Genomic DNA, 26215 nt, shown 5'->3' on the forward strand with positions numbered 1-26215 from the left:
AGGGTGAAAGTGAAGATGAGGAGAGATGGATCTGAACGCGTTAATCTCGGCCCAAAGACGCGTCCCTAAACACACGCGCGCGGGGATGGAACCCTGGTCCCTTGACCCTTCGACCCCCCAAACCGGGCCCTTGTCCATTAGCATGCACCCAGTATAGTTTAGCGACATGAGAGCCTGTCCTATAGCCAGATTTCCCCTCGAGAGCCTGTGATTGTATTTCTGAATGTAACTACAGAGCACAATCCACTGTACCCCAGTGAGACTCCCGGTACGATCGATGTTCCAAGTATTGATGAGCTGTGAGCTCTCGTTCCACCCGTCAATGACCTTCTCTATCTCGAATTGTTCTCATGCTCACAATGGTGAAGAGTACAAAACATGAGGATCCCCTATATTCCATGTGAAAGCCTCAGTCATGAAACATGCATCTCGAGTCTGAGTTGTTGGCAACATCATGAACAGCTTAGGAAGCCGCAGACACTTCACAATGGAGTCACATCGGACACAATCACAATCGGCAGGTCCCTCGTCGTCCAATTACACAAATCTCCGCAGAGTACTCGTGAACATGCCCGACCAAGTGCCCGCTTCCGGGCCCGGGGTTGCCGTTGTCGCCGTGCTTGTCCCTTCCGCTGCCGCTGCGGCAACGTTCTCAACCTGGGCGCCGCCGTGACTGTCCGCCGTGTCGTTCTCCTGCACGGCGTCGTCTGCCGCCGTCGGCGCCTTCGCAGCGGCAGAGGCATCGTCATCCTGGTCCTCCTTCTTGTACGGGTGGTGCCTCTTCTTGTTGAACCACTTCTTCTTGTTCTTGTTCCGCTTCTTCTTCTTCCAGCCTGCTGTCTGCGTTGTCTGCGCTGTCTGTGCTGTCTGCGCTGTCTGCGTTGTCTGCGTTGTCTGCGGGTGATGTGGCGTCGTCATCGGGTTCCCCATCATCATCGGCGTCGGCGTCGACGCATATTGCATCTGCGCTCCCTGGTGCATCTGCGCTTCATGTGGTGTCTGCGCTCCCTGTTGCATCTGTGCTCCCTGTTGCATCTGTGCTCCCTGTGGTGTCTGCTGCATCTGACGCATGTGCGGCATGTGTGCCATCTGCTGCATCTGCTGCATTTGCTGCGTTTGCGGCCTCTGCTGCTGTGGCGGCAGTGGTGACATCTGGTTCATCGGAAACAGCTGTGTCATATTGGCCATCTGCGGCATCCGCATCATCGGATGCATCTGTGGCATTTGCGGCATCGGCATCACCTGGGGCATCTGTGACGTCCGCGGCGTCTCCGGTGCTGCCGGAACGGCCCCGGGAGGCCCAGACGCCGGGGCTCCGGGATGCGGCGCGATCGCGTTCAGGCTGGTCTCGTCCCGGCTCTCCTCCTCCGGCTTGATGACGACACGGTCGTGGGCATCACGCCCGCCATTCCTCGCCATCGGTTGTCGGTGTTCGGCCACTCCATGAACCCCGGCCCCCGCCGCCGCCGGCTCCTCCTCCTCATGCTCCTCTTGCTCCTCCTGCTCCCCGTGCTCCTCCGCCCAATCCTCCCGGCCAGTACCACTGGGCGCCCCGGCTCTCTCCTCGCTTGGTCCGGAACTCGAGGCGCCGGCCTCGGGAACCTTCACCATCGCCGCCGATCCCTCGTAGTGCTCGTGCAGTCTCTCGTGGGCCTGCGTCGCATACGCGGACTGGTTCCGCGCGAACTCGACCATGAGCTGCGTGGCCCGCAGCTCCTTGGCGGACCGGTTGCGCTTCTCGATGGCGAGCTGCAGCGAGATCTGGAGCTGCTTGACGAGGGCCTCGGCCTGGGCGTGGTCGTGGAGATGCCGGTCGTATTGGGCGCCCAGGCTGTTGGTGAGTTTGATGGCCTCCTGCGCGATGTAGGTGGCATTCTGCGCGTTTCTCCTGGCGGAGGCGACATATTGTACGGAGCAGTTGAACGTTAGCTGCTCTTTGTGCGTGCCGTGGCCGCCGCAGTAAACGCAGACGTCGTTGGCCGGTGTGGCATCATTCTTGAAAGGGGCGGTTGTATGCGTGAGTCTCTCTCTTTCTCTGTTCCACAGCGGGCAAGGGCGTGGACATCTCTCACCTGGGGATGGTTCTGTGCTTGGTCTTCGTCCATTTTGAGGGAACACTGATTCCGCCGTCGTGCTTGGACGCGCTTCTTGGGGGGGGGTTAATAGAGAGAATCACAATGGATAATGACTCGGATGAGGCATAGATGAGTGAGAAGAATGATGTTCTTCAATGCCGCATCTGTAAAGGGGAGGAAATCATTTAGAAAACTGGGATGCAAGGGTACGCGAAAACGCGTCATCGACGCATCCGAGTCGCATTCCATGTTACACACAGGACATTGCTTTTTCTGTGAACAGAATCCTACATGCCTGGGTGTTGCCCCTGAGACTGTCTGAATCCTTCTTGTTGTATTTACTGACAATAGCGTCTGGCTGAAGAGTAAAGACGCCCAGACTGTAGTTGGCCAAGTTGGCCAAGTAAGTATCGAGACACACCATCTACGGATCACTTTGGCCAGGTTGCAAAGCGCAATGGGCAGCAAGCTCAGCTCATTCAACCACCAACTCCCTTACTTGCCGTCAGCTTTGGGGGGGGGGGGGGGGGGGGGAAGATGCTCCAACTCTCTGTTTTCCATCATCCATCGTCCGTTTCGCACAAAGGGTTGTCAAGCATACATAATCAACTGCAGAGCTCCCCTTTCTTTTTTGCTCCAGTCACTTTGTATAGGAAACTTTCGCAACTGAGATGGTGTCCCTGCAACCGTGGTGGTTGTCAGTTTCAGCCAGATTATCTCCAAGATCCCATAATCCAGGTTGTCATGCTTCTTCCAGGGCGAGTTGCGCCTCCAGCCATCAAGTTGCATCTTTCGGCAGGCTGCTTTGATATTCACGTTCATAACCTGCCACTTGGACAAGTCACAGCACACCAATTACGTCTTAAACGACAAAGCCTAACCCGAACAAATCCCATGTTCCAATCTACATGAGCTGACGTGGTTCCCTGTTGCAAGTAGCAGACTAACATGATACACTAGGCCACCCTCCCCCCTACAACGTCAGAACATAACGGTAGCGGGCTTTCCCGGCCTCAAAATCCACAATCCCCTGATTCGCCTCCGACATGGGCCGTTCTTGGACCCAAAGCTTAATGTCCTTGTCTGCAGCCAGGTCCAGCATCGCGCGGATCTCCCTGCGCGATCCGATGCTGGACCCGGTGAGTCTGATGCGCCGCGAGACGAGCAGCATCGGGCTGACCTCGAAGTTGCCGTCGTCCGGCAGGCCGACCTGGATGAAGGTGCCGTCGACGCCCACGAGGCCGAGATACTCGCCAAAGGGCATCTTGTTCGTGCCGACGGTGTTGATGACGATGTCGAAGGAGCCGGAATGCGCCCCGGCCCAGCCCGGCTGCTCGCTCGTGGCGATGTAGTCGTCCGCGCCCATCCTGAGCACCTCCACCCGCTTCGATCCGCCGCGGGAGATCCCAACCACCCTGTCCGCTCCCAGGGCCTTCGCGAACAGAATAGCGCAATGGCCCAGTCCGCCCACGCCGACGACCCCGACAGTCTTCCCGGGCCCGCATCCGTTGCGCTTGAGCGGCGAGTAGACGGTAACGCCGCCGCAGAGCATGGGGGCAACGGAGGCCGAGTCGAGCCTCACGTCAAGCTTGAACACGAAGTGCGAGGGACAGCGGTGGTACGTCGCGTAGCCGCCCATGGCTTTCCCGCCGTTGTAGTGGGCGGCGCCGTACGTATGCACAAGCTTCCCGCAGTAAGGCTCGTCGCCGGCGTCGCACGGCTTGCAAGGGCCGAAGCGGCCGAGACAGGAGTCGGCCTGGGCACCGACGCCGACGCGGTCTCCGACGACAATGTCTCCCCCGACTTCGGACCCGACGCGCACGACGACGCCGACGATCTCGTGGCCGACGCAGATCGGATACGGGGCCTCGTACTAGGTGATTTCACCGCTGTCAGCGATGGCGTTTGGGTTGTGAGCGGCGTGACGACGACTAAAGACGTACCCAGCCGCTGCGCAGCGTGTGTAAGTCGGTGCCGCAGATGCCGCTGTGGGTGACTCGCAGGTCGACGTCCGTTTCCTCCCACGGCTTGGGCTCGAACTCTCTCCAGACCATGTTCCCGTCCGCGGCAGACTTGTCGAGGCCGAGCCAGCCCTCGAATTTGTACTCCGTAGTCGGCATGGTAGACGTTGCTGGGGGGGGGGGGGGGGGGGGGACTCGGATAACGATTGCGTGGTTTCGTCGGAGGGGAGGTGAATCAAACACCGGGTTGGGCCACCAGAAACAACAGTTGGCTGTACAAACGGTTTTGTTGGACATCCTAGCCATCTTATATATTCGTTCTGCAATGCACCATGGTGGAGAAGACACCTCCCCCCTGTGCTGCCATTCCGTGGAATCTGCATTCGTAGCTTCGAGCCGTCCCCTCTAGCCAATGGAGTGAGCTGGGTGGTTTTGCCGCTTTTGCTCACCCTCCACGACAACCAGGGTGAGGCCAAGGTCGGTTATTTCTTCAGCTTACCCCCCCTACTCATCTACTAAAGTACTAAGTATAAGACTCGTGCAGCTATAACAGAAACATGATAGCAACATTAAAGTCACATAGGGTTAGTCAGGGTTAGTTAGGAGTATGTCTAATGAAGTTAGGGTTGGGATTAGGGTTAGAAGAATGTCTTTTTCAGTAGGTACTATACTATATTACAAGGTACTATCTTATATTTTACCTTACATGCACTGCTTTGCTGTTACTCCTTTACATTTTCTCCGTTGGCCAACTAGAGGGTGACGTTGATCACGTTCCAAGGGTCCCAATACACGTGGTATGTGGCATATTTCCGCCACACTGAATGTGGCTTTATGGAATCACAGTCATGGTCTACAAAAGGACCTCTAGTTGGGAGATCGCCCACAGCCTATCAATGAGTAGTCAATGTTTGCTGCGGCAACGTCTTGTTAGAATGTATGTTGCGCTTGTCTGGAATAATGCTAATCCGCACCGACACACCTCCAAAAAGCAATCACCCGCTGTAGCTCATGCCACCACATCGGATGCCAGCTTTTATAATCCCTGCTTCCCAACACCTTTCACGCTTCTCACCATTCCTACCTGTTTCATTTAGTACAGAATCCCATCAATTCGTCTCCACACAGCAACTGTCCTCGAACAAATTGACCAAGATGCCCTGCATGCCGTATTCTCCCTAATATTCATCGACCCTCAATCCACATACAATGTCTGTGTCTGCAAACCAAGCCGATCCTAGGGAGCGTGAACTTGAACATGTGCGCATCCACCGTCAGTGTGGTGCTTGTGGATTTCTTTTTGATGTTGGAGACCGATTAGTTGCCCGTAAGAATACCTGTTTCCCGCGTTGTTTGGGCGCACAGCTAACCATTGACACCTTGTCTGAAGTCCTTCATACCGGGGATCCGATATCCTGTTGCAAGGTCCTAGATGCCATGGACTTTCCCTTGACAAGCTATGGAAACATCCGGGAAAATTATCTCTTCTGTCGTTATCCTCGATGCTTGAGGTGCAAGGAATTCGGAGAGACTGCAACCGTTCATGTGGATTGCTTCAATCTATACATGTCACGAGCCTTCTGCACGGACAAACTTCATCGGCTATGGTCATACTCACTCGCAAAATATCCGTGGCCTAGTTGCCCGGCTCTTCTCCTCCCTCCAAGGCCGGAAGCGGACCGCGCTAGTCGGCTTGCAGCTGACAGATACAACCTGAGAAGGCTGGCTAGCCTTCCAAACGAGGTTGCCACTATTATATGGAACTTCCTGGGACATCACTCTCTCCTGCGTTTCTCCGCCGTTCTCGAAGCCATCGACTATCTCTCCACAGCCTCGGATGAGCCAACCTCGGTACCAATAGCAAGGATCGAAGTCTGGCATCGTGGGAGCCAACCTATCACCAGCACTGTTGGTTCAAACTGTCCTATTGAGTTGACAATTGACTCAAAGGGCATCGCACGCATCGCGAGGCTTGCATCCTCAGTGCAGGAGTCTTGGTCTCGGTTCACTGTTTACACAACTGTTGATGCTGGTCAGAATTTGACAGTCGACTTCAGAGTCTGTGAGGTCTTTCTTCCGGTGATGACACTGTTGCTGATTCTCATTTCAGTTCGGTATTAGCCGCCTGGCATCCCCATGTGGACCAAACCAACTGCAAATCACAGATATCCCGAACCTTTCCAAGTTCAAGTGGTTTTATTTTCCTTTTCAAGCATCGACAACGCGTCTTGCCAGCATTGATCTCGTTTCTTGCTCAGGAATAACATTCTTTCTATTGGCAAGCGACCTGCTTGCAGTCCATGCCCACACTCAGGCTTCGCCTTCCGCAGAAGTAACTTTTGCACGGCTTTCCCCAACAATCCGGTCACAAGTTCAATGGTTCTACGTGCCAAATCCAACCGCAGATAAGATATCCGCTTTTGGCGTTCGGCTTGCGGCCCTTCCCAATGGGCGACTTCTACTCAATAGTCGTTCTTATTGTGTAAGCTATACCTTAATCACAGGGAAACGCATGACTAACAAGGAAGAAGATCCGTACACCCCACAGGGGAAACATTGCTATCGGCCCATACAACGAGGAGGATGCATCACAGGAGTACGCCGTTTACACTCCGGATAGATCCATTCTAGTATACGCCATTCCAGAACATGGCCCTGTTGTGTTCTTGGGGGCGATCACGGAGGGCCGTAAGTGCTCTGGGCTTCGTCCTTCTATTCCCTCGGTTTCTTCTCTGCCAAACGCCAGTTATGCATCAGCAACCCTGACGGATGTTACATGCATCTGGGTGTTCCGCGAAAGCCAGACGGATTTCTGCCGTGGGCTGATTGTTCAGTATGCAAATGGTTCAGAGCAAGCCCTCGGATATTGTCGACTGGGGTACGATCCTACCGAGAGATGTGCAGATGTATCCCAATTCGCATTTGCCGCTCTCGAATGTAAGATGGAGAACGGCTTGTCCCGCCGCATCGTAAAGGTGAAAGTATCGGCAGCGCTGCGAGATGGTGGTTACCTTGGTCAAGACTGGACACGCTGCTCCAACGGATGCACCTTGGAAGTTTGGGCAACGGGAACGGAAATGGTTATGACAGTTTGATAGAAGACTTCTCAAGAAGAAGAAAAAAAAGAAAGAAGAACATGCCCTTAGCGTTCCAGATCTTGCGCCCCTTCTGCGCATATCAGCCTTGGATCTTGTTCGTCGTAAAGTAACCAGCACCCGAATTGCCATCGTAAAAATAGCCATCGACAACCTGCCCATCCACGATGCACTGTGCTGGCGACCATCTAGCACTAACCGTCTTGAATTTGGTCCCCTCAAAGGTCTCAATTTCCGGGCCTGTCTTCCGGATTTTTGTCACACGTACCAGGGTGACGGACTCCGCGGATAAGAGAGTTGTCTCTGAGGACTCGGCACCCTGCAGAGGTCGTCTGAACACTTGGGCGGGAGGAACAGGGTTCCCCTTTATGTGGCGCAAAGTGTCCATGATCGCAGATTCGTGATATTTGAAGTCGATGTATGTTGATTTTTGCCCATGCTCTCCTTCGACGGGGTAGTATGGTGCGAGGTAAGGCCATTGAGAGTCAAATACCCAAAAACGGGCGTTGGGACCAAAACAGGTCATCGCCCATATCTGTCCTCTTGTGGTGTTCTCCTGAAAATGCTCGAGACATGCCGAGTATGCTTGGGCCTCAACCTCGGCAATGTCGACGGGCCCGGCTCGGCCCTTCTTTGCTTCGAGAAATAACAAAAGGTGAAATCGAGACCCACTCCAGGATTCAATGACAACGTCTACCCGTCTTAGACTTCCTAAAGGGACGGGGGGTTGCTCGGTAGACACGACGAAATGATCCTCCGTGAAAACGTACTTCGTGAGCACGTGATTCCAAAACTTCACGGTTGCCCATTCATCATGCCGCTCTGCGTCGTCTCGAAGTTTGATGAGAATAGGGTTCTGCATTAAGCTCATGATGGGGGCTGTCGAAATAGAAAGAAAGTAACCTATTTTTGGCATGAAAGTATGTTACAGTTTCCTTTTGGCATTTCGGTGAAAGACCGCGCTGAAAATTGCTGATACTTATATATAATCGACAAATGACTGCAGATAGAAGATCTTATCACTACCACGGCTGGCGCTCTTCAGCTGCCTTACACGACAGAATATCCCTGCCCGAGAACGAGGGCGGCTGCACCCCGTGGAGGAGTGGCCCAGGGGTCATGTATCGATCCTTTGCATACTCGGTTCCGAAGCCAACCCTCGACGAGCAGCGGTCGATTGGCAGCGCTATATCTAGGCGCCGGGGAATCCCCACAATCCCGCATGGTTATTGATCCTGGTTGGCCCGCATACTTCATTGACAGGTGGTGGTCGCTATTTCCCTTGCTTCTTGCTTTGCACGGAATTCCCTTTGTAGCGCAATCTCCGATGAAATCAAGGAACAGCTGAAGCATTCGCTGCCAGACTATGTGAATTATCCGCAGGAAATGTTCTGCAGAACATCTGCAAGTCACCATGTTTACATGATAGCCGCTATCAATGCCCGGTCATGTTGGCAGCTGAAGGGTTCTATTATTACCCAAAGCGCCATGGGGTCAGCAGGCTTGGAAGATCTACCCGTTGGATTGCGCCATCTGTAAAGGGAATTAGGTACCCCTTCAAAGCTGTTGGTTTCTTTGCCGCCCTATGATGATCCTCGTGGTTTCTGCTCATCTTGCTTTGAAACTCGGGGTTCAAGGGTTCAAGAGCTTGCTGGATTCATGGTGATACCTACCTCGGGCCTGCGTTAGGCCAGGCCCGCAAGTTGTAATAGTGTATTGTTCCTCCGTCCAGCCGAGGGTTTCGAACCTCAAGGGAGTATCCAATCCCGACCAGTGTCACTGATCGATCGCCCCGCATGTCGCCTTGCCCTATGGTAGGTAGCCTGTGTCGCCCTGCAACAGCAGCCAGCACAAGGCAATACGAAGCGGTCGTTTATGTATGTACCTGTACATCTCATGCTCGCAGCCCAGTTCTGGACCCAGCCAGACCTTTGACGAATTTGTTTTGCAGGGTTCGGATCGGACTCATGTTCCCATGCTTTCCCTGATTTTATTCGCTTCGCCAACCGCCACAAAAAGGATGGCAGCGTTTGCGCCATGCAGCCACCGAGCCTGTCTGCTGCATGCACAGAACACCAACGGCGAGTACGGATCTCATGTTCAACCCGGAGCGGTAGCACCGAAACAACGCTTTGGGCCGTCGTCTCTAACGCCCTCCGTAGCGCCCTTCGTGTGCGTTATACCCTCTAATTTAACATTAGTCTTACCCTTAAAGCAGAATTACTAGGTGTGCCTTGAGAGAGCTTTGAACGCAGTATTCGTAGAGCATAGTGCCATGCCATGTCCAACGAAGGACGAGGAGTCACGCCCTATGGGGGTAGGCAGGTCGACGGCAAGGGGGTTCTCAGGGGTCATGTTAACTGATATCCGATGACTTTCATCTCGAATGCTACCATGTATCCCCCTCATCTTGCCCCCGGTGTTGTTTGTTCAGATATGTATGTGCTGACTCCACTTGGGTGAAGCGCCAACGCTCTTCTGTCTGCAGCACCCTTGCTGCGTGTAGGTCACCCAGGACCAACCGCATATGCATCTCGGTCCATTTGCCTAGCTGGGAAACTCTCCTCGATCTGGTCTTGACCTGTCAATAAACGGTAACGAATGCATTGTAACTTGGTTCCGTGATCCGGTTGTTGATCATGTCCATCATTATTGGGTAGTTGAGACAGACCCTCCTGCGGTGGTTTTTTGTGGTCTTTTGAGTCAAGGTCAAATCAGTCTTGCTAGTCTTATCTCAACTCATGTATGATCTGTTACTAAGAAACAGGAGTTTCTGTGTTGTTTTCTAAACTTTTTAAGAGCAGGTAATACCGCAGAATCTGCAAGCCATTGTAAATCAGCCGACTTTTTCATTGTTCAGTACTTGAAGTATTAGCATTGTCGATTTGAATGTTGTTCATTCTAGACTGCCAACCGGTGCTTCTTTTCCTTTTCATTGTTCCAAGTTCGTTACAGACATTGGGACGACAAGATTGAGAGCTCATCTATCAAAATACCACCTAACCACGGACTAGACGGAAACTGGGCCTCAGCTTGGCGATTCCAGGCAAAAGGGAGTATTCTCTCGTCGTTGTTGATCGTGGTGTCTCGCTGATGGAATTGTCCAGGTAAGTTAGCGTGTTGTTGACCGCCTGAATGACCGATTTGTCCGAGGCATCAGAAGGGCCCCCAACCGTCCGAAAACGCCGGAAGCGTTCCGACCCCGAATAGCCCGAGTGTCAGTCAGTTGTGACGTAATCCGGGATGTGGCTGTCGGATGTGGCTGTCGGAGAATGGAACTTGACATCTCACCTCGCATGGACTGCGAACTCAAGTTTCGTCTACCAAAGAACCAAAAGGCAACAGTCTACTCTTGGAGGTCTGACAACTACAGTTGGTAAACAAACATCTCACTCAGAACATAGGCATCGTCAACATGTTTTATCAACCCGGAGTCAGTGATCATGGGCTTCCATACGACCCTTTCAAGGTATTACAGGACACATCCCATCCATGGCGCACTACCCCTCCGTCTCTCAAGACTGACAGACCCCAGGCATGCGTCGTGCCCCGCGCCATCGGATGGATCTCGTCCGTCTCCGCAGAGGGCGAGCACAACCTGGCCCCCTACAGCCAGTTCACCAACGTCAGCTTCGACCCGCCGATGGTCATGTTCAGCGCGAACCAGACCTACGACGGCGCCCGCAAGGACACCGTCAACAACATCGAGCGCACGGGGAGCTTCTGCTGGCAGCTCGCGACGTACGCCCTCCGGGACGCCGTCAACGTCTCGGCGGAGGCCGTCGGCCCGGACGAGGACGAGTTCGTCCGCGCCGGCCTGGAAAAGACGTGGTCCCGGAGCCTGAAGACGCCCGTCCCGATGGTCGCCGCCTCGCCCGTGCGCTTCGAGTGCGAGTACATGCAGACGGTGCGGCTGCCGGGCAACCCGCCCATGGGCGCCGTCGACGTCGTCTTCGCCAGGGTCGTCGGGGTCCACGTCGACGAGAGCGTCCTGACGGAGGGGAGGATCGACGTCTCCAAGACGAACCCGATTGCTCGGCTCGGGTATTTCGAGTACGGCGTCATCCGCGAGTCGTTCGAGATGATTGTTCCGGGAGACAAGCGCATGCTGATAGGGGTGAGTGGGCCATTCTCTTGGGGAACCTGCACTCATGGCGAGCAACTAACCTCGAGGCAATAGCTGGAGGGAAACGCCGGCAAGAATAGCAACGAGGGTCTCAAGGGGGCTCGGTCAAAGGCGGACTGAAAGCTGTCGAGACCAGCCACCTTTGAACAGTATTGATGGATTGCAGATTCTGATCAGTAGGTTAGGCTAGATAGTTCAATATGAAAGTTGCCCACTTCACATCAGACACAATACGCCATTTCCATCACCAATTGAAACAATCGGAATATGACTTACGAACCTTCCTCCCGTTTACCTAGTTATAGGTAAAACTAAGGTGATTCGAGAGTCCTTGCCTTGCTCAGGTTTATTTTGGTACCCAGCTCGCCTGGCTTTGTTGCGTTGTTCAGAGGGGAGTGTGACCTTGAGACGCAAAGCGTCGACATCGTCCTAGTGGTAGAAAGAGAACTTGTCACTGCTATCTTTGCTGTGCACTAACAACTTACAATGTTTCGTCTTATGTTGCCTCACTAGTGTTGCCAGCATAGATCAAAGGTGCTTGCTTCTCCATGATACTCACCCATTAGTTGCAAGTTGACGACGAGGCATGCCGAATCTCCGCTGGATTTAAAACACAAACACAGATACTCAAGTTTTGATAGTTTACAACTCAATGAATCTCGTCCAAAGATAGGGTGGAAACCGGTAGATGAGTTAACGAAGCAGTTGAATGAAAAACAACCCAGAGATATACATAATTAACTGGCACTTCAATGGAAGCCAGACGAAGGCTACTCTAGTAGGGTTGTTTGTGTCCCAATCAGTTACATCAGTACTCGCTGCTGTGGTCAAGCGTTATACAAACACGATGAAGTGACACAATACACTCTATCGGAGGTCACTTTGATGCCATGCACCACATCATCAACAACATCACGAAGAAGTAACAAGACTCAACATGAGACCAAATGTCCTCTAAAGAGGTTGTATTCAGTTACTCGGCTTTTGCTTTATCTACGCTCTGCCACCTCGAAAAACGAAGCTTTTCAACCCCAGCAACTACACTAAACCACGATCGACTTGAGAAGGAAAAAAAGTCGATGCGCGAGAGAGTATCCCTCCCACATCGCAAACGTCCCCCCACCCCTGATTCCCCCCTCTTTTGTTCTTCTATGTTTGTTCTGTTGTAGTCGTTGTCGTCGGGCGGATTTACGCGCCGTTGCCGTTGTAGGCAACCAGGTTGGGGCTACCGTTCAAGGTGCCGGTGACACGGCCGGAGGTGCCGAGGGCCTTGATGCGGGCGGTGACGGCGGCCGGGGTGGTTAGGCCCTCGAGAGCCTGGAGGTAGACGGCGAGGCCGGCGACGTGGGGAGCGGCCATGGAGGTTCCGCTGATGGAGTTGGTGGCCGAGTTGCCGCCGATCCAGGCCGAGAGGACACCGACACCGGGGGCGAAGATGTCGACGCCGGCGCCGTAGTTGGTGAAGGTGGCCGGGCGCCAGCTGGAGTCGATGGCGGCGACGGTCAGGGCGTTGGGGGCGTTGGCGGGGGACTGGCTGGAGACGGGGAGGGGGCGGCCGAACTGGTCACCGTTGCCGGCGGCGACGACGGAGAGGACGCCGCGGGTGTAGGCGGCCTGGATGGCGTTGGTCCAGGTGGTGGAGGCGGGGCCGCCGAGGGACAGGTTGATGACGGAGCGGCCGGCACGGGACTTGGAGGTGATGTCGTTCACGGCCCAGTTGAAGCCGGCCAGGATGGAGGAGGTGGTGCCCTGGGCGCCCTGGAAGACCTTGACGGAGATGAGGTTGGTCTAGAGAGAGGTTTGGTTAGCATCCGGATGGGATAGAGAACTGTGACTTTGTGAAGATGATGAGAGAGGAAAGTAAGGCGGGGGGGGGGGGAGATAGAGTCCGTCTGGGTGAACTGCATCTCGGGAAGACGATGGATGAAGGGGGGGTTTGGAACGAGACAGAAGAGAGAGACTCACGCGCTTGGCAACACCGTAGGTCGAGCCACCGATGGTTCCGGCAACGTGGGTGCCGTGGCCGAGGGTGTCGGTGTGGGTGCCGGTGAAGGCGTTGAAGCCGAGGGTGATGCGGCCGGTGAACTGGGTGTGGGAGGCAATGACACCGGAGTCGACGACGTAGGCGTAGGTGTCAGCACCGGCCGTGGTGTCGTAGATGTACTGGGTCGAGCCCGAGGTGCGGTGGGAGATGGAGCCCAGACCCCAGGGGGCGCCGGACTGGGTAGTCAGGGCGCGGTCCTCGATCTTGAAGTCGGAGAGGTACATGTAGTAGTCGGGCTCGACAATGGCGACCTGTAAGGGGGGATGTCAGACGGGTTCACTCACAACACACTCTTCCTCTACCCTCCACGGCTTCGTGGGAGAACAGGACGGGGAAGGACTCACATCCGGGCTGGCCTTGATCTCGGCAATGGTGGCATCGTCGAACTCGCCCGAGTAGGCGTTCCAGTTGCTGATGTTGAACTTGTTCTCGACACCGGCGGTGTCACGCTTGCCGAGGGAGCGCTTGTGGACGTCGGCGACCCAGTTCAGGTGGGACTCGACGTTGGCACCGGCGTCCTCCTTGAGGGTGACGATGTACTTGCCGGGGACGGCGGCAGGCTCGTCGCGGCGGTCGAGGACGGGCGCGGCGAGGACGGCCGGGAGCAGGGCTCCGATGGCGAGGGCGAGGCGGCGAAGGTTGGCCATTGCGATGAGGGGGGGGGGGGGGGGGGCTGATCAAGGAACCGAGAGGGAGGAGAGCTGGAGAGGCAGACAAGAGCGGATGGGGCTGGAGAGACAGAAGAGACGGTTGAAGGACGAGGGACGATGGCCTCGCTTTATACTCGATCTCACGAACATGTCATTCTTGTCCTGTCGAGAGCCGAGACGAGAGGAGACAGTACGATGTCCCCACGACGGAGATGTTGTCAGCTCACGCTCCCATTGCGCCTATCTGCGTCGTATCTTGCGTGATGCTCTGCCAAGCTGCGACTTGTGAGCTCGAAGCCGTTCAAGCTGCCTAAAACGGATCTAGAGGGAGGCAGACGGCTGCGAGGGCATCTGGGGGCATCTGAGCAAGGAAATAAGGGTGTGTAAGTGTGCGTGCGCGGTCTTGGAAGGGGGAAGCACGCGAGGGCCGCTCGACGCTCGTGCGAGGTGTTTGTTACCTTCCAAAAAGCCTCGCCTACGGGCTTATATTGTGGCCGCCGACCCTGCAATATCCCATGCGTGCCCAGCTTTCTTTCTGGACTCTGCCCTGTCTTGGTAGAGTTGACGTGTGATATGCTCGCTCGGTATTTAGGTTGTGAGGGGGACTTGACTGGGGCCCCGAGACAAACTGTCGAGCTCCGAGCACCACTACGGCCTTCTCTCGGGGAGAGGGAGGAGCTTGAGTGGGAGAGGGTCCCCGGAAGTCGTGCCGAGCGATCGATCAGCGTCAGCAGGTTGCTTGATGGTTGTTGGGTATCGGATATGCAACCATCTATGGAGATTGCCTATACAGACCGTCTCACTCACGCTGAACCAACAGCCCGGGTCCACGCGGGCAGCAGTTCACCCTCGCTCGCTAGGTCGACCTGGCTCAGTGCGGACATCTGGACGACAATAACGATACATATCATACAGCTCCTACGCCACTTGATTTGTTGCTGCTAACGGAACCATGGCTATGACCAAGAACGGCTTAGACAGCTGCTGCGTCTAACAGGAAAGCGGATGAGCCATAACAGTCTCCAACTTAAGCTTAATTCGGAAGGTCGCACAACACGGCATTAGCGAGGGGAGCTGGTGCATAAGGACATCCTGGGGGGCCAAGCACTTAATCAAATGGTACATGAATCCACACCGCCCTACCGCTTTTCCCGCCTGCCATATTTGTACTGACGTCCGACTGTGGAGGGGTGGCAGGGGGGTTAGGAGGAGGGGGGGAGGACCCAATAGACTATCTGGAGGCGGGAAGATCCTCATACAGGCCAGATGCCGACCGAGGAGAAGAAGCGTACACAATCCTTGCCGTCTTGGATGGTTATTGTGAGAGCGAGCGCGTGTGCCCTGCTTTGCTTCTTCAAGAGGTCAACTCAGCCTTGGCTCGCTCAGGCACACATAGAGACGACGAGAGTCAAGAAAGGCGCAGGGTCAGGCTGCGTGGGATGGTTGTGCGGCCAAGCTCATCTGGGCGTTCTAAGCGCCGACCCTTTGAGGGACGAGGCCATCCAGAAGTTTATCGCCTTCTCTGTTGGGATGGAGAACACCACGGAGGGTGGGAGGGCATCTTGGCTCTTGACCCTTTCTCACGGCATGCTTGACTCTCATCAACCATGGCCCTCTCTCTCTCTCTCTCTCTTACACACACATACACAGCCATCAAGGTTGGCGGGTTCAAGTCTCGCGACCAAGGCTGGCTTGCATCAACGCCACGTCTGCGTTGGTAACGAGCTTCCCGAAAGGTCCATGACGTCCCTGTTGAAGGCCTGAAGGCGCCTTCATTCTCGAGAGGCACGTCACACGACGACGGGTTTCCGTGCTTTTTTGGGTGCTGCTCTTTGCGGGAATTCTGAGGGAAAAGCCTTGGCGAGGTTCTACCTTTTCCCAATCCCCATTCAGTATGCTTTGATGTGTTGACTGCGACGGCGTTACTCCCGTCCCCCCCCCCCTGTGAGCTGTGAGCTGTGTCCCCAGTTCGATTGCTGCCTTTGGATGATGCCATTGAGGCCGTTTCTCGCTCGCCAGGTTCGAGACGAGGAATTGCGCCAGCTTCCCTGCGTCGATGGTCGATAACCTATGGAGCGCCAAGAGCCGCAGCCAGGGGGGGGGGGGGGGGGGGGGGGGGGAGGCAACTGCCGCATGATATGAGGATTGGGGGCCGGGGATGAGGGGCGATGATGATTCACCGAGTTGAGAGAGAGACAGGCCGCACTCAGGTCAGGTCGTTGTCGTGGCAGAGAAATCAAAGAGCAACGGGGAGGAGGAAGAGGAGGGAGAGGAGGAGGAGGAGAGCGGGGTTCCAGTACGACCGCCGTTGATGGAGGATGGACGGCAAAGACAGGTAAGCTTCAGCTTGGCGAGCATGGGGTCTCTGCCAGCTCCTCACCTGCATCATTCACCTCACGCACATCATTCTAACCCCCACCCCGGTCAGTGAAGGGGGGAAGGGGAGTTCCAGGTAGGCAATCCCGCCGCGCGGGCCGTAAACAGCTGCGGCGGCGGCGGCGGCAGTCAGATAAGGTAGGTCGGCCGACTTTGTAAACAGGTCCACGTAATGCATGATCGAGGGGGGAGAGCTGTGCCTGGCGGCACGCCGCACGCCCGCTTAAGGTGCAGAGTGTGGATGTCCAGGCACTCCTCTCTCTCTCTCTCTCTCTCTCTCTCTCTTTGGAATCCTTCGGCAAAGAGGGCAAAGTATCAGTCCCGGGAAGTAAGACGAGAACGGGATTAGGAAGGAGATAAAGGGCATGTGCCGGTTCAGATCAACTCAATGGCAAGGTAAGGAGAACAAGACGGCTCTTCGGAAGGGGGGTGGAGGGCCATTGCGCAATCTAATCATTGCTCTAAGGCCGTTCCTTGCTGTGGTTCTTCCCACTTATCATGTGCGTTATCGACAGGGGGGGTTCGAGTGGTGCAACCGGGCCAAGAGAGAGGTGTATCTGCTTGGCGATATTGGGCCCCATTTCTGTTACGCGGGAAGAAGCCGCCGGACGGACTACGGAGGAGTGAATGAGAGGTCGATAGCCCTTCACTGACATGTGAAGAAGCCTTCTCTCGGCGTCTCCCAGTTGAGATGGGGTTCTCCGTGAGTCCGTATCGCATCACCCGTGTTGTCTCCGTTCCGTGAGAAGCGTGCCAAGTAGTGGACTCTGTGGACCAGCCCGGGACCACCCAAGCTTTGGGTGGCTCCGGCTTGGCAGCTGGGCTTTGACGACTCAACGAACAACTACGATGACAACTGAACGTCAAGAGAGGTTTGACAACTGGCCGTTAGTGTATACCTATGTCTTCCAACGTTGGAAATTAAGAGATGTCGTCCGTGAGGCTCTGTAGACCCTCGACAAAAGGCAAATGCCGGCAGCCTAGTCACACACAGCCGTCAGCCGTCAGCCGTTGGTGGGTTGCACCGCCTTATCGGAGATCATGGTCAGTCACCAGCGCAATCATCCAGGATGAGAGTCACTCGGCACAAGCCGAAATTGAAAGTTGGCTGCGTATGCACGACAGCCCCCAGGTAGAGATGATGGCTGCTCCCCACGGGTAGATCGTTAGGACTGCCCTTGACACAACTCCCGCCATCATCTGTGTGATCTGTCGTTGGCTGTCTAGTATGACTCGACTCACCTCTTGCTGCGCAGCATAGAGCTAATAACACAGTTTTCCCATGTTTCTTCAATGTCGGCTTTCTAATTGACTGGGCAGTCTGAGTAGGTTCGCGTTGGCAACTCCTCTGATCGCTTTTGATGGAGGAAAAGACTACTCCCGACCTCCAGGTGAACGACCCGACTGCAGTGTGATGCGACGCCCGATCGTAAGGACAGGCGCCCAACCCATGTCTAGCACGTCCCGAGTAGCGCAGCAGCAGCATACACGGTAACAGCCAATCTGCCTCGCGTGCCGCGATCGCGACATACGCAGCCGTCGGTGCCGGATAGCCGGGTGTGGCATGTAGAGCGACTAGGGTCTCGCGCGTGTCTGGCTGCTGGTATCGGCTTCCCCTATTAGCCTTGCGACATGTCGATAAGGTTGCATGCAGGACCTGCCGGAATGTGGTGGGAGAACCCGGAAGCGGTTGCAACTTGCAAACGAGCTGATAAGAGCTGGCTGAAACCTGAGAGTTGGCACTTTGGAAGCAGTTGTTTGTGTCTCTGATAGTAGAAACTTAGTCTTTCGGTGTTGGACGACTGATGTTTTTGAACACTCTTGAAGTCTCGACGCAGGTGTATTTCAACTGCGTCTCTTTTCCAAGTGTTGCTCGTTGCGTGTATTAAGAAAATGCTAGCAAATATGACCTGTTGCAACCGTGAAACCCAGAAACTACAAAGATCCAAGGCCGTGGTAGCACAGCAGCCACCCTATATGTTATTCTACCCATGAGATACCCCGGAGACGTGCTGTAATCTCTTAGGGGACGAAATAACCTTGTCGACTGACATCCACCGTGATGTCCAATTTTCCTCCAGACCTTCAAAATCCAATGACTCCAGCCCTGAGAGGTTGCAAACACGCAACGGAGAAACCCCAGGGGCCCAGCTATAAGTGCCATCACTGATAGGCGGACGAAAGCTCTTTACAAAGCAATTCTAGACCAACAACAACAATAGCCTGAGTACGACTTGCTCACTGGCAGGCTTTTCGGACAGGCCCCTCTTTACCATGATCCCTAGCACTGTCTTGAGCGTCTGGGCCGCGCTGCTTGCTGTGACAACCGCTTCTCCCATCGACAAAAATGCCAGGAATACCCTCCTGAGGCGTAAAGCTCCCGCCAAGATGAACGTATGTGCCCCCGAAAGAGACCTAAAGTGGCAGCCTGGTAAGCCTTCCCCGAGTACCGTTATCCCTGAGCAGTCTGAACAACGACAAGGGAAGAAAAGAAAAACAAAAGCTGGCTGACTGGCTGACACGAAACAACCAGCCATGGATTTCGACATGGACAGCTGCTACAACACGCCCGCCGTCGACCGCGACGGCAACCTCAACCCGGGCCTCTCCGTCTGCGGGACGGCGTCGACCGCCGGCGGCTGCCGCGACGGGCCGGACCTCGGGAACAGCAACGTGTACTCGCGCGCGCGCTGCAACAACGGCTGGTGCGCGTACTTGTACGGCTACTACTTCGAGAAGGACCAGGTGACCGTCTGCCTCGGGCACACGCACGACTGGGAGCACGTCGTCGTCTTCGTCGAGGGCGGCGCGCCGAGGTACGTGTCCGTGTCGGCGCACGGGCGGTACACGACGAGGCCGTGGGGGGACGTCCTCGTCGAGGGCACGCATGTCAAGGTCGTCTATCACAAGGACGGGCCGGGGACGCACGCTTTCCGGTTCGCCAAGGCGGAGGACGATGCGAGGCAGGAGAATCACCTTGGGAAGTGGTTTGTACGTGACCCCCCGGAGCTCTGTAGTAGAATCATGGAGACATCTCGGCCGTAGAAGACAGCTGCTGATGACAGTTTGGCAGTACGGAGACCTCGTCGGATGGAACGGCTTCCCATCCACCGCCGTCCGGGACAAAATGACGGGCAAGTCTTGGGGCAAGGCCAAGATCGACTTCACGGACGAGCGGTTCGGAGACAACCTGAAGAGCGCCATCCAGGCCCAGGGCAGCACGCCGTACATTATCGACATGGACGCGGACGTGGACGACGCGTCTCCCGGCATGCCTGCCCATTGCCCGAACCACTTCCGGCGGGTAGAATGAGAACGGAGTTGTTTTGTGCTGTAGCATTGGTGGCTGCCGCTTCGGTCAGCGGGACAAGAATCAAACCCGCCACATGACTTGGCTGCACATGGGAAAGGACTGTGGGCGGTGTGGTTGTAAGTAAACCCCAACTCTGCATGCCGCCTGAACTGTTTTCGTAACTCTAGTATGTTGAGTTATATCCTTACGGGTGTGGTCTTGAAGTCTAGGCTCTAGAACGAGAGAAAATCAGCATACGGTCTGGAGAATACCAATAACTCAAAAAGGCAACTTGCACTGTATCTACATCTATTTTCTCAAGGAACGGGATCCTAAATGATACTCATTTCACGGTTAATCAAGCGAGAACTAAAACTGACTTACTTAATTGCGAAGAGCCTGTCATGGTGAAAGCCTTGATATAACTGGCAGATAGAAGGTGTACATAGTCAGACGAGGTCGACTTACAAAATATTCAATGGCATCACCTCCCTAATTCTCAAGGTTACACACACGAGGGACTGTAATTGTTCTGTTTTCCCGTATTATCATCGGCCAGCGCCCCAAATGCGTTCTACTGACGAATGTGTGCGATTCTGAAATGGACCCCTACAGTAACTTTCTAGACGTTCCGTCCCTCTTGAGCGTTCTCGATTCACGACGCTCACTCGTCTCACTCAGATGAGCACAGTCCCGCCTCAAAACACGGCCATCGGTCTCGGCAATTTCGTGGGCCCCGCGCGCTCCGGCCTGGTGAGACATGGTGGAGATGCCATAACGTCAAGCGCGGGGCCGGATCTGCCTCGACAAGGCACAGAGGCGTGGGGGAATATGGGGAGGGATATGAACGAACACCGGTTGGTGTTCCGCTAGATGCTGTGCCCCGCGGGTTGTATTCCCCTTTAGAGTCTTGCAGATGCAGGATCTCGCCACCCACACGAAGAGCCTGTTGTTCACTCGCCGAGTGTATCCATCCCACTGGCTGCAGCTGGACTTTGTTTCGCCCAAGGCGGGGTTTCCTAACCCCAAACAAAGCATTCCTAGGAAATTTTAGCCTGATCAGGAACTCAAGAATCGGCGATTTTGGTTCAAAACTGGGGTGTTTTCGAACTCTAGGGGAGTAAGGACCATTCGCGCCCGGTGAGATAAGAGGAGGGCAGATGATGACCAGAATCAAGACGAGTATTATATCTTTTCATACTTGGCCCTTTTCAACTTGACTTTCACTCACAGCTTTACTCACAGCTCTACACACAGCTCTACACACAGCTTTACCCTCAGCTTTACCCTCAGCTTTAACAACAGCGCCCGAGCTATATCATCGACCTGGGCATAATAACCACAAATAAGTGACGCCTGAGTAGTCGTTAGCTCGACCCAAAGAACGACAGCCTACTGGAACAAATCACAATGCCTCACGCCGAGTCTCTACACGAAACGTCCCCTCCCACGATCAACGGCGTCCACCTCCACGTCAACGATGATCTACTCTCCCCCGACGAGGTCGAGCTTCTAGTCCAGTCTCGCCCAACGGACGACCTCGACGTCCTCCGCGAGCAGTACCGCCAGAACGGCTACCTTCTCGTCAAGGGGCTCATCCCGCGCGAAGACGTCCTCTCGGCCCGCGAGTCCTACTTCCAGTCCCTCGCCCCGAGCGGCGTGATGAAGCCGGGAACGTCCCCCCGGGACGGCATCTTCGACGACGCGAAATCCCCCGCGGACTACCCCGGGATCGGCGCCGGCAGCATCAAGAACGCAGCCCCCGGCGAGACGGACCAATCCGCCGTCTTCACCTCGGCGGCCCTGCGAGCGCACACGGAGGCCTGGTACGCCGGGTCGGACGACGGCACCACCCGGGGCTTCTGCAACCACCCGGCGCTCGCGGCCTTCGTCGCCCGCCTCACCGGCTGGGGCGCGGACAACACGCTCGCCGTCAAGCGCACGCTGCTCCGCAACAACACGCCGGGCAACCGGGCCATCGGCGTGCACTACGACCAGTCCTTCATGCGGTACGGCGAGCCGACGTCCGTGACGGCGTCGGTGCCCATGGGCGACGTGCGGCTCGAGGGCGGCGGGCTGATCTACCTGCGGGACGGCGAGCGGCTGGGCGAGCGGATCGAGGACGAGTTCGCGGCCAAGGCGCGGGCGGCGGGCATGAGCGACGAGGAGACGCGGAACGCCTTCAACGCCAACATGATGGCCACGGGGTTCCTCAGCGAGGGGCCCGCCGACTTTGGGAGGACGTACGGCAAGAGGTGGATGGTGAGCGCGTACGAGGCCGGCGACGTGGTGTTCCACTCGGCGCACATGGCGAGTCTTTTTTCCTTCTTCCACGGCTCCATCAGCTGGTGTTTTCATGTCCTTTTTGAATCCATCCGGTTTCTGACATGTGTACCAGATTCACGCGTCGACCAAGAACTACGACCCTGAAGGCCGGATCAGGCTCGGGACCGACTTGCGCTTCGTTGACAAGCGGCGGCCGTGGGATACTGTGAGTCCGTTTTCAAGCCCTTGCTCAGTCGAGGAAGACGACTGACGAAAACAGCGGTGGGACAAGCACTACAGCTTCAATGACGGTGTTTGATATGTTTTACCTAGCCCGCCTCCTGTTTGTCAACTGTTTTCAGTTGACGAGTCGATAATTCAGATTGGTCGTACTCGCGTATGAAGAAGAGAGCCCCAGTCTCAACAAGTTCACCTCTTGAGAGGTAAATCGACGCGTCATAACTAATAGCAACTGTGAGACTACCTCGACGAGAAGCTGTCAAGCTCCGCCCACTGCTCCCTCAACGTCCTGACCAGCGCCCCCGTCTTCCACTGCACAATGGTCCTCACCTGGGCCAAGTATTTAATGGTGTGCTCCCGCTCGAGCGGATGTCTGATGAGATGCCCGCCTGTGAAGCTGTCGTCAGTCTTCACCCGGCAGTGGCTCCGGATCTGGCAAGACTTACATAGAGATAGCATATGCGCCGGCAGATAGTACGCGTTGACCGCTTCGTTCGACAGGGCCAGGCCCATTAGGATACAGAGATAGAACGTGATCTCGCGCTGGGCACACCATCGTCAATAATGTTGAGAAGGAGTACACCACAAGATGGCCACCCGTTTTCGACGTACCTCGCTGTCCATCCGCTTCTTTGTCCCCTCGAACCCCGCCGTCGGGTTCGAGCTGTTGTACTCTTGGAAGGAAAAGATTGCTTTTGCTGCGTAATAATACCCGAGACCGACGGTGGCTGGAGAACATTAGCACTTGTATCTCGGATCCCTACTCCATCCTGATAGATCATGGCCATGATTCTGGTCCTCTTATCTTTCGGCCCGAACATAAGAGGGTTGGGAGTTTCCTTACCTGGGTCGGCCGTCATCCAAAGCGTCGGGAACGGCTTGCCCCCGGCAACGTCCGCCTTTTCGTAGAACAGCGGCCGGAACGAGACGGGCTTCTCCCGGTACCACGCCTCGACGTCGCCCCGCAGGTCCTTCCAGGCCGCCGCCGCCTCCTCGCCGCCCGCCGGCGGCGGCAATCCCGCCCCGCCGTCCGGGAAGAACAGCTTCAGCACCTTGGCGAACAGGTAGACGACGCGGTTCGCGTGCGCCGTGTCGTCGTTGCGGCGGAACGTGGACGACCTCTCAAAGTTCTCGAGGCAGATCTCGATGGGCGTCCGGCGCACCAAGTAAACGTACAGGGCCTGACGGAGGTGCACCCAGCTCGCGGCCTCGGCCAGCCCGCCCTGCGTGACGAAGCGGGCGACGGCGTTGTGGCTCAGCAGGTTCCGCGTGCCGCGGAGGTGGTGGTAGTGCGAGTCCGTCTCATTGTCGTACTCCTCGTACAGCCGCATGATGACGACGGCCGTCAGGAGGATCGAGTCCCACGTCTCGGGCGGCTGCGAGAAGGCCTCGATCACCAGCTCGATGCACCGGTTGTGGTAGTAGGTGCTCTCCAGGTCGGACCCTCGGTCGGCTGCGACGTCGCCGTTGTTGTTGCCGTTCTTGTCGTTGTCGTCGTCGTCGTCGTCGGTGCTTTGCGTGTCGAAGCGGCTCGCGAGGGCGAAGATGCCGTTGAGCAGGATGGGCTTGTGGAGGGCGAGACGGGGGACGTCGAGGGTGAATGGCCGGGCGTCGTGACAGGCATCGATCTGGGACGGCGAGGGCATGTCAGCTGTTTGTGGTTCCGTCATGGGTAAAAACTAAGACAAGAGGAGCAGGTCTCACGGATGGCGCTATCCTCATGATATAAGTCCGGAAGAGAAAGGCCTGCCGTCCGGTGAAGCCGCAATGTTCAGGGTCCGTCGGTTGGTCCTGGTGGTCTGCATCCGGGGCAAGATAACCACCGGCCCGCTCCGGTTGATATGGCGGTCCAGGCTGCGTCGAGGGGGAGTCGCCGAGGAGATAGGATATCTGGAGCTGAGGCTGCACCTCCGCGGCGCTCCACTGACCGCTTTCAGAGAGGAGGGCATCACGCGTGGGATCCAGAAAGTCGGAACTCGACGTGAAGCTGGCCCGGTGCTGGTTTGCCGTCGACGCCGGCGGTGGGCCTCTGTTCAACACGAACCCGATCGGCGCGCTGCTGTCTCCGTGGGATCCTTGGCCCGAGAACCGCTGGCCGGGCGCCTCGGCCCGAACGCCGCGCGAGGCCGGCGGGGCGAAGTCCAGGGTGATTTGACCCTCGTATGGGACAGATCCAAGCGGGGAAGCCTGAGAGGTGAAGCTGGCGGCCCTCTCGCCGGGGACAGGCTGGGTGACCGGTGATGATGAAGCTTCGGTGAAGGCGGCGGCGTCATCCCCGCGGCTTATCTCGCTCTGGCGTCTCGCTGTGTGGAGTGTGAGTAAATGTATTCCATGCGAGGTGGCGGTGAGATGGTCGACATGAGACTGAAAAGGAGAGAGAGTGTGTGTGAGGTTGAATTGTGAAGATGAAGACGGATATGGGTGAGTGGAGGAACACGGAAGGTGAAAGTCGAGTCAAACCTTTCTGGCCCGTCTTCTGGACTCCATCCCCTGCAACCTTCTTCGCGCTCCCCGGCGCGTGCTTGAACCTCAAGGCCGTGTCAAAGCGACAGTCGAGCTCGGCCTCGACGCAGGCGCCGCATCCCTTGGCGCCGGGCTGGACGACGCATTTGCGGTGACGGCGCCGGCAGGCGTTGCAGCAGCGTCTGGGCTTCATGTAGGTCCGGCCAGGCCCTCGTCCCGTGGTCCGAGTCTCATCCGAATCCCGGCCGCCGTCAGTCTCTGTTTGAACTCTGGTCCTTTCACTTCGGGGCTAACCAACATGGGTTGTGAATGGCTGGTGGGCCGGCGCTGGGGGAAGGGGGTTGGGCAGACAGACGGTCTTGCGATCCTCTTTCGAATTGGGGTGTGTGTATTTGCTGGGCGGGAGAGCACAAGAGACGAATCCCGCGGGATACATGGCCTTTTTGAGGACATGACAAGGGCACAAATTAATCGGGTGGCACGGCATTGATGCGAGGCGGGGGGGGGGGGGGGGGGGGGGGGGGAGAAAATGCGGGGTGAACCCCGAGGTAGGCATCATGTAGTGTGGGCAGCATCGCGCGACTGTACGTCGTGGCCGATTGCTTTGGAGATGGTCTTGAAGCACGTGGATCAACTTTACCACTTAAGTGAAGCAGAACTGGTTTCTGGTGTGGTTGGGTTGGTTGCTGACGAGGAAGACGATGAGGCATCAGTGATGATGCTGCGTTTATCGATGTATGTATCTGACTTTCACGGGTTCTCGGCACGGTGGCTTGAGGTAAAGACGTTGTTTGACGAGAACCACAACCTAGAAACGAGTCATGACTAACTCCATAACGAAATGGAAGAAAAAGGAGGAGTCTCTAATGGCTGGGGGATAGAAATATACCTACAAGGTCTTTGCATTCGTAGACAGACTGAGAGGGAACTAGCTCTCTGAGACGTCCGTTTGGCGTCGAGAAAACAGCTTACCCAACTCCCCTTCAAAAATGCGAAGAAAAAGGCACCTAGAAACTCCCAAATGTCCCATAACTCGGCACAACTGACCTTACGTTCTCCTGCCCTGGTCGAGGAGCAAAAGGGCTGTCGAGATCTCTATCATCAACTTCCATCATCGACTGGCTAGCAGCATACAACAGGATTCCACGGCCATGAGCGCGCAGTGCAACAGGGCAACCGGCCTACAGCGGCAAAACGCTGTCAAAGTGCAAGAAAGAATGAAGTGCCAAAACCAGAAGGATAGACGGCACGGCGTCTGGTGAATGATGGCCTACGGGCTTGTCATTATCATACCGTTCCTAAGGCTGCTTTTTGTGTTGGTTATAGTTACAACAGCACCTTCGATGTAGAAGTGCAATCCAGGGTTTCTACTGTTTCTGTTGGAAATACAGAGTAAAACTGCAACAATAAGGCAGCTATTCGCAAGTCTGTCGCTGTGGGACACTCCCGCAAGGGGCTGCTTTCTCGGATCAAGTCGCAGTCGTCAGTTGACCGATGCTGTCGGTATGGTGGACAGCAGACTCCCACTGATTGCTGTCTGAACAAGAATGACGAGCGATTCTCCCTGCGCCGAGAAGGTATATGCCAGCATACGAGCCATTCCGTTGTCGAGCGCCAACTCACCATCG

General features: G+C 55.9%; 9 protein-coding genes across 9 annotated transcripts; 4 read left to right on the forward strand and 5 right to left on the reverse strand.

Moving 5' to 3' along the window:
* Positions 1 to 537: 537 nt before the first annotated feature.
* On the reverse strand, positions 538 to 2105 carry CH63R_07965 (uncharacterized protein; the record flags this gene model as incomplete). Its single annotated transcript, XM_018302939.1, has 2 exons — positions 538 to 1995; positions 2073 to 2105. 2 exons carry the CDS (start codon positions 2103 to 2105, stop codon positions 538 to 540), a joined length of 1491 nt encoding a protein of 496 aa, XP_018157717.1.
* A 943-nt stretch (positions 2106 to 3048) lies between these two features.
* CH63R_07966 (Cinnamyl alcohol dehydrogenase) lies at positions 3049 to 4195 on the reverse strand (the record flags this gene model as incomplete). Its single annotated transcript, XM_018302940.1, has 2 exons — positions 3049 to 3948; positions 4019 to 4195. 2 exons carry the CDS (start codon positions 4193 to 4195, stop codon positions 3049 to 3051), a joined length of 1077 nt encoding a protein of 358 aa, XP_018157718.1.
* A 1050-nt stretch (positions 4196 to 5245) lies between these two features.
* On the forward strand, positions 5246 to 7131 carry CH63R_07967 (uncharacterized protein; the record flags this gene model as incomplete). Its single annotated transcript, XM_018302941.1, has 4 exons — positions 5246 to 5363; positions 5736 to 6094; positions 6147 to 6518; positions 6568 to 7131. 4 exons carry the CDS (start codon positions 5246 to 5248, stop codon positions 7129 to 7131), a joined length of 1413 nt encoding a protein of 470 aa, XP_018157719.1.
* An 82-nt stretch (positions 7132 to 7213) lies between these two features.
* CH63R_07968 (uncharacterized protein) lies at positions 7214 to 8002 on the reverse strand (the record flags this gene model as incomplete). The annotated part of the gene is made up of 1 exon (XM_018302942.1): positions 7214 to 8002. One exon carries the CDS (start codon positions 8000 to 8002, stop codon positions 7214 to 7216), a length of 789 nt encoding a protein of 262 aa, XP_018157720.1.
* A 2544-nt stretch (positions 8003 to 10546) lies between these two features.
* On the forward strand, positions 10547 to 11377 carry CH63R_07969 (Flavoprotein oxygenase; the record flags this gene model as incomplete). Its single annotated transcript, XM_018302943.1, has 3 exons — positions 10547 to 10564; positions 10667 to 11248; positions 11312 to 11377. 3 exons carry the CDS (start codon positions 10547 to 10549, stop codon positions 11375 to 11377), a joined length of 666 nt encoding a protein of 221 aa, XP_018157721.1.
* Positions 11378 to 12445: 1068 nt separating this feature from the next.
* On the reverse strand, positions 12446 to 13948 carry CH63R_07970 (Subtilase; the record flags this gene model as incomplete). Its single annotated transcript, XM_018302944.1, has 3 exons — positions 12446 to 13045; positions 13223 to 13552; positions 13646 to 13948. The coding sequence occupies 3 exons, from the start codon at positions 13946 to 13948 to the stop codon at positions 12446 to 12448; spliced, it is 1233 nt and encodes a 410-aa protein (XP_018157722.1).
* A 4653-nt stretch (positions 13949 to 18601) lies between these two features.
* On the forward strand, positions 18602 to 19640 carry CH63R_07971 (NLP4 protein; the record flags this gene model as incomplete). The annotated part of the gene is made up of 3 exons (XM_018302945.1): positions 18602 to 18758; positions 18861 to 19318; positions 19401 to 19640. The coding sequence occupies 3 exons, from the start codon at positions 18602 to 18604 to the stop codon at positions 19638 to 19640; spliced, it is 855 nt and encodes a 284-aa protein (XP_018157723.1).
* A 1389-nt stretch (positions 19641 to 21029) lies between these two features.
* CH63R_07972 (Phytanoyl-CoA hydroxylase) lies at positions 21030 to 22203 on the forward strand (the record flags this gene model as incomplete). The annotated part of the gene is made up of 3 exons (XM_018302946.1): positions 21030 to 21881; positions 22018 to 22110; positions 22165 to 22203. 3 exons carry the CDS (start codon positions 21030 to 21032, stop codon positions 22201 to 22203), a joined length of 984 nt encoding a protein of 327 aa, XP_018157724.1.
* Positions 22204 to 22364: 161 nt separating this feature from the next.
* On the reverse strand, positions 22365 to 24780 carry CH63R_07973 (Zn 2cys6 transcription factor; the record flags this gene model as incomplete). Its single annotated transcript, XM_018302947.1, has 6 exons — positions 22365 to 22513; positions 22571 to 22667; positions 22737 to 22852; positions 22969 to 23752; positions 23829 to 24427; positions 24585 to 24780. The coding sequence occupies 6 exons, from the start codon at positions 24778 to 24780 to the stop codon at positions 22365 to 22367; spliced, it is 1941 nt and encodes a 646-aa protein (XP_018157725.1).
* Positions 24781 to 26215: the final 1435 nt, after the last annotated feature.

Source organism: Colletotrichum higginsianum, chromosome 5 (assembly GCF_001672515.1).
Source record: "Colletotrichum higginsianum IMI 349063 chromosome 5, whole genome shotgun sequence".
Taxonomy (NCBI): domain Eukaryota; kingdom Fungi; phylum Ascomycota; class Sordariomycetes; order Glomerellales; family Glomerellaceae; genus Colletotrichum; species Colletotrichum higginsianum.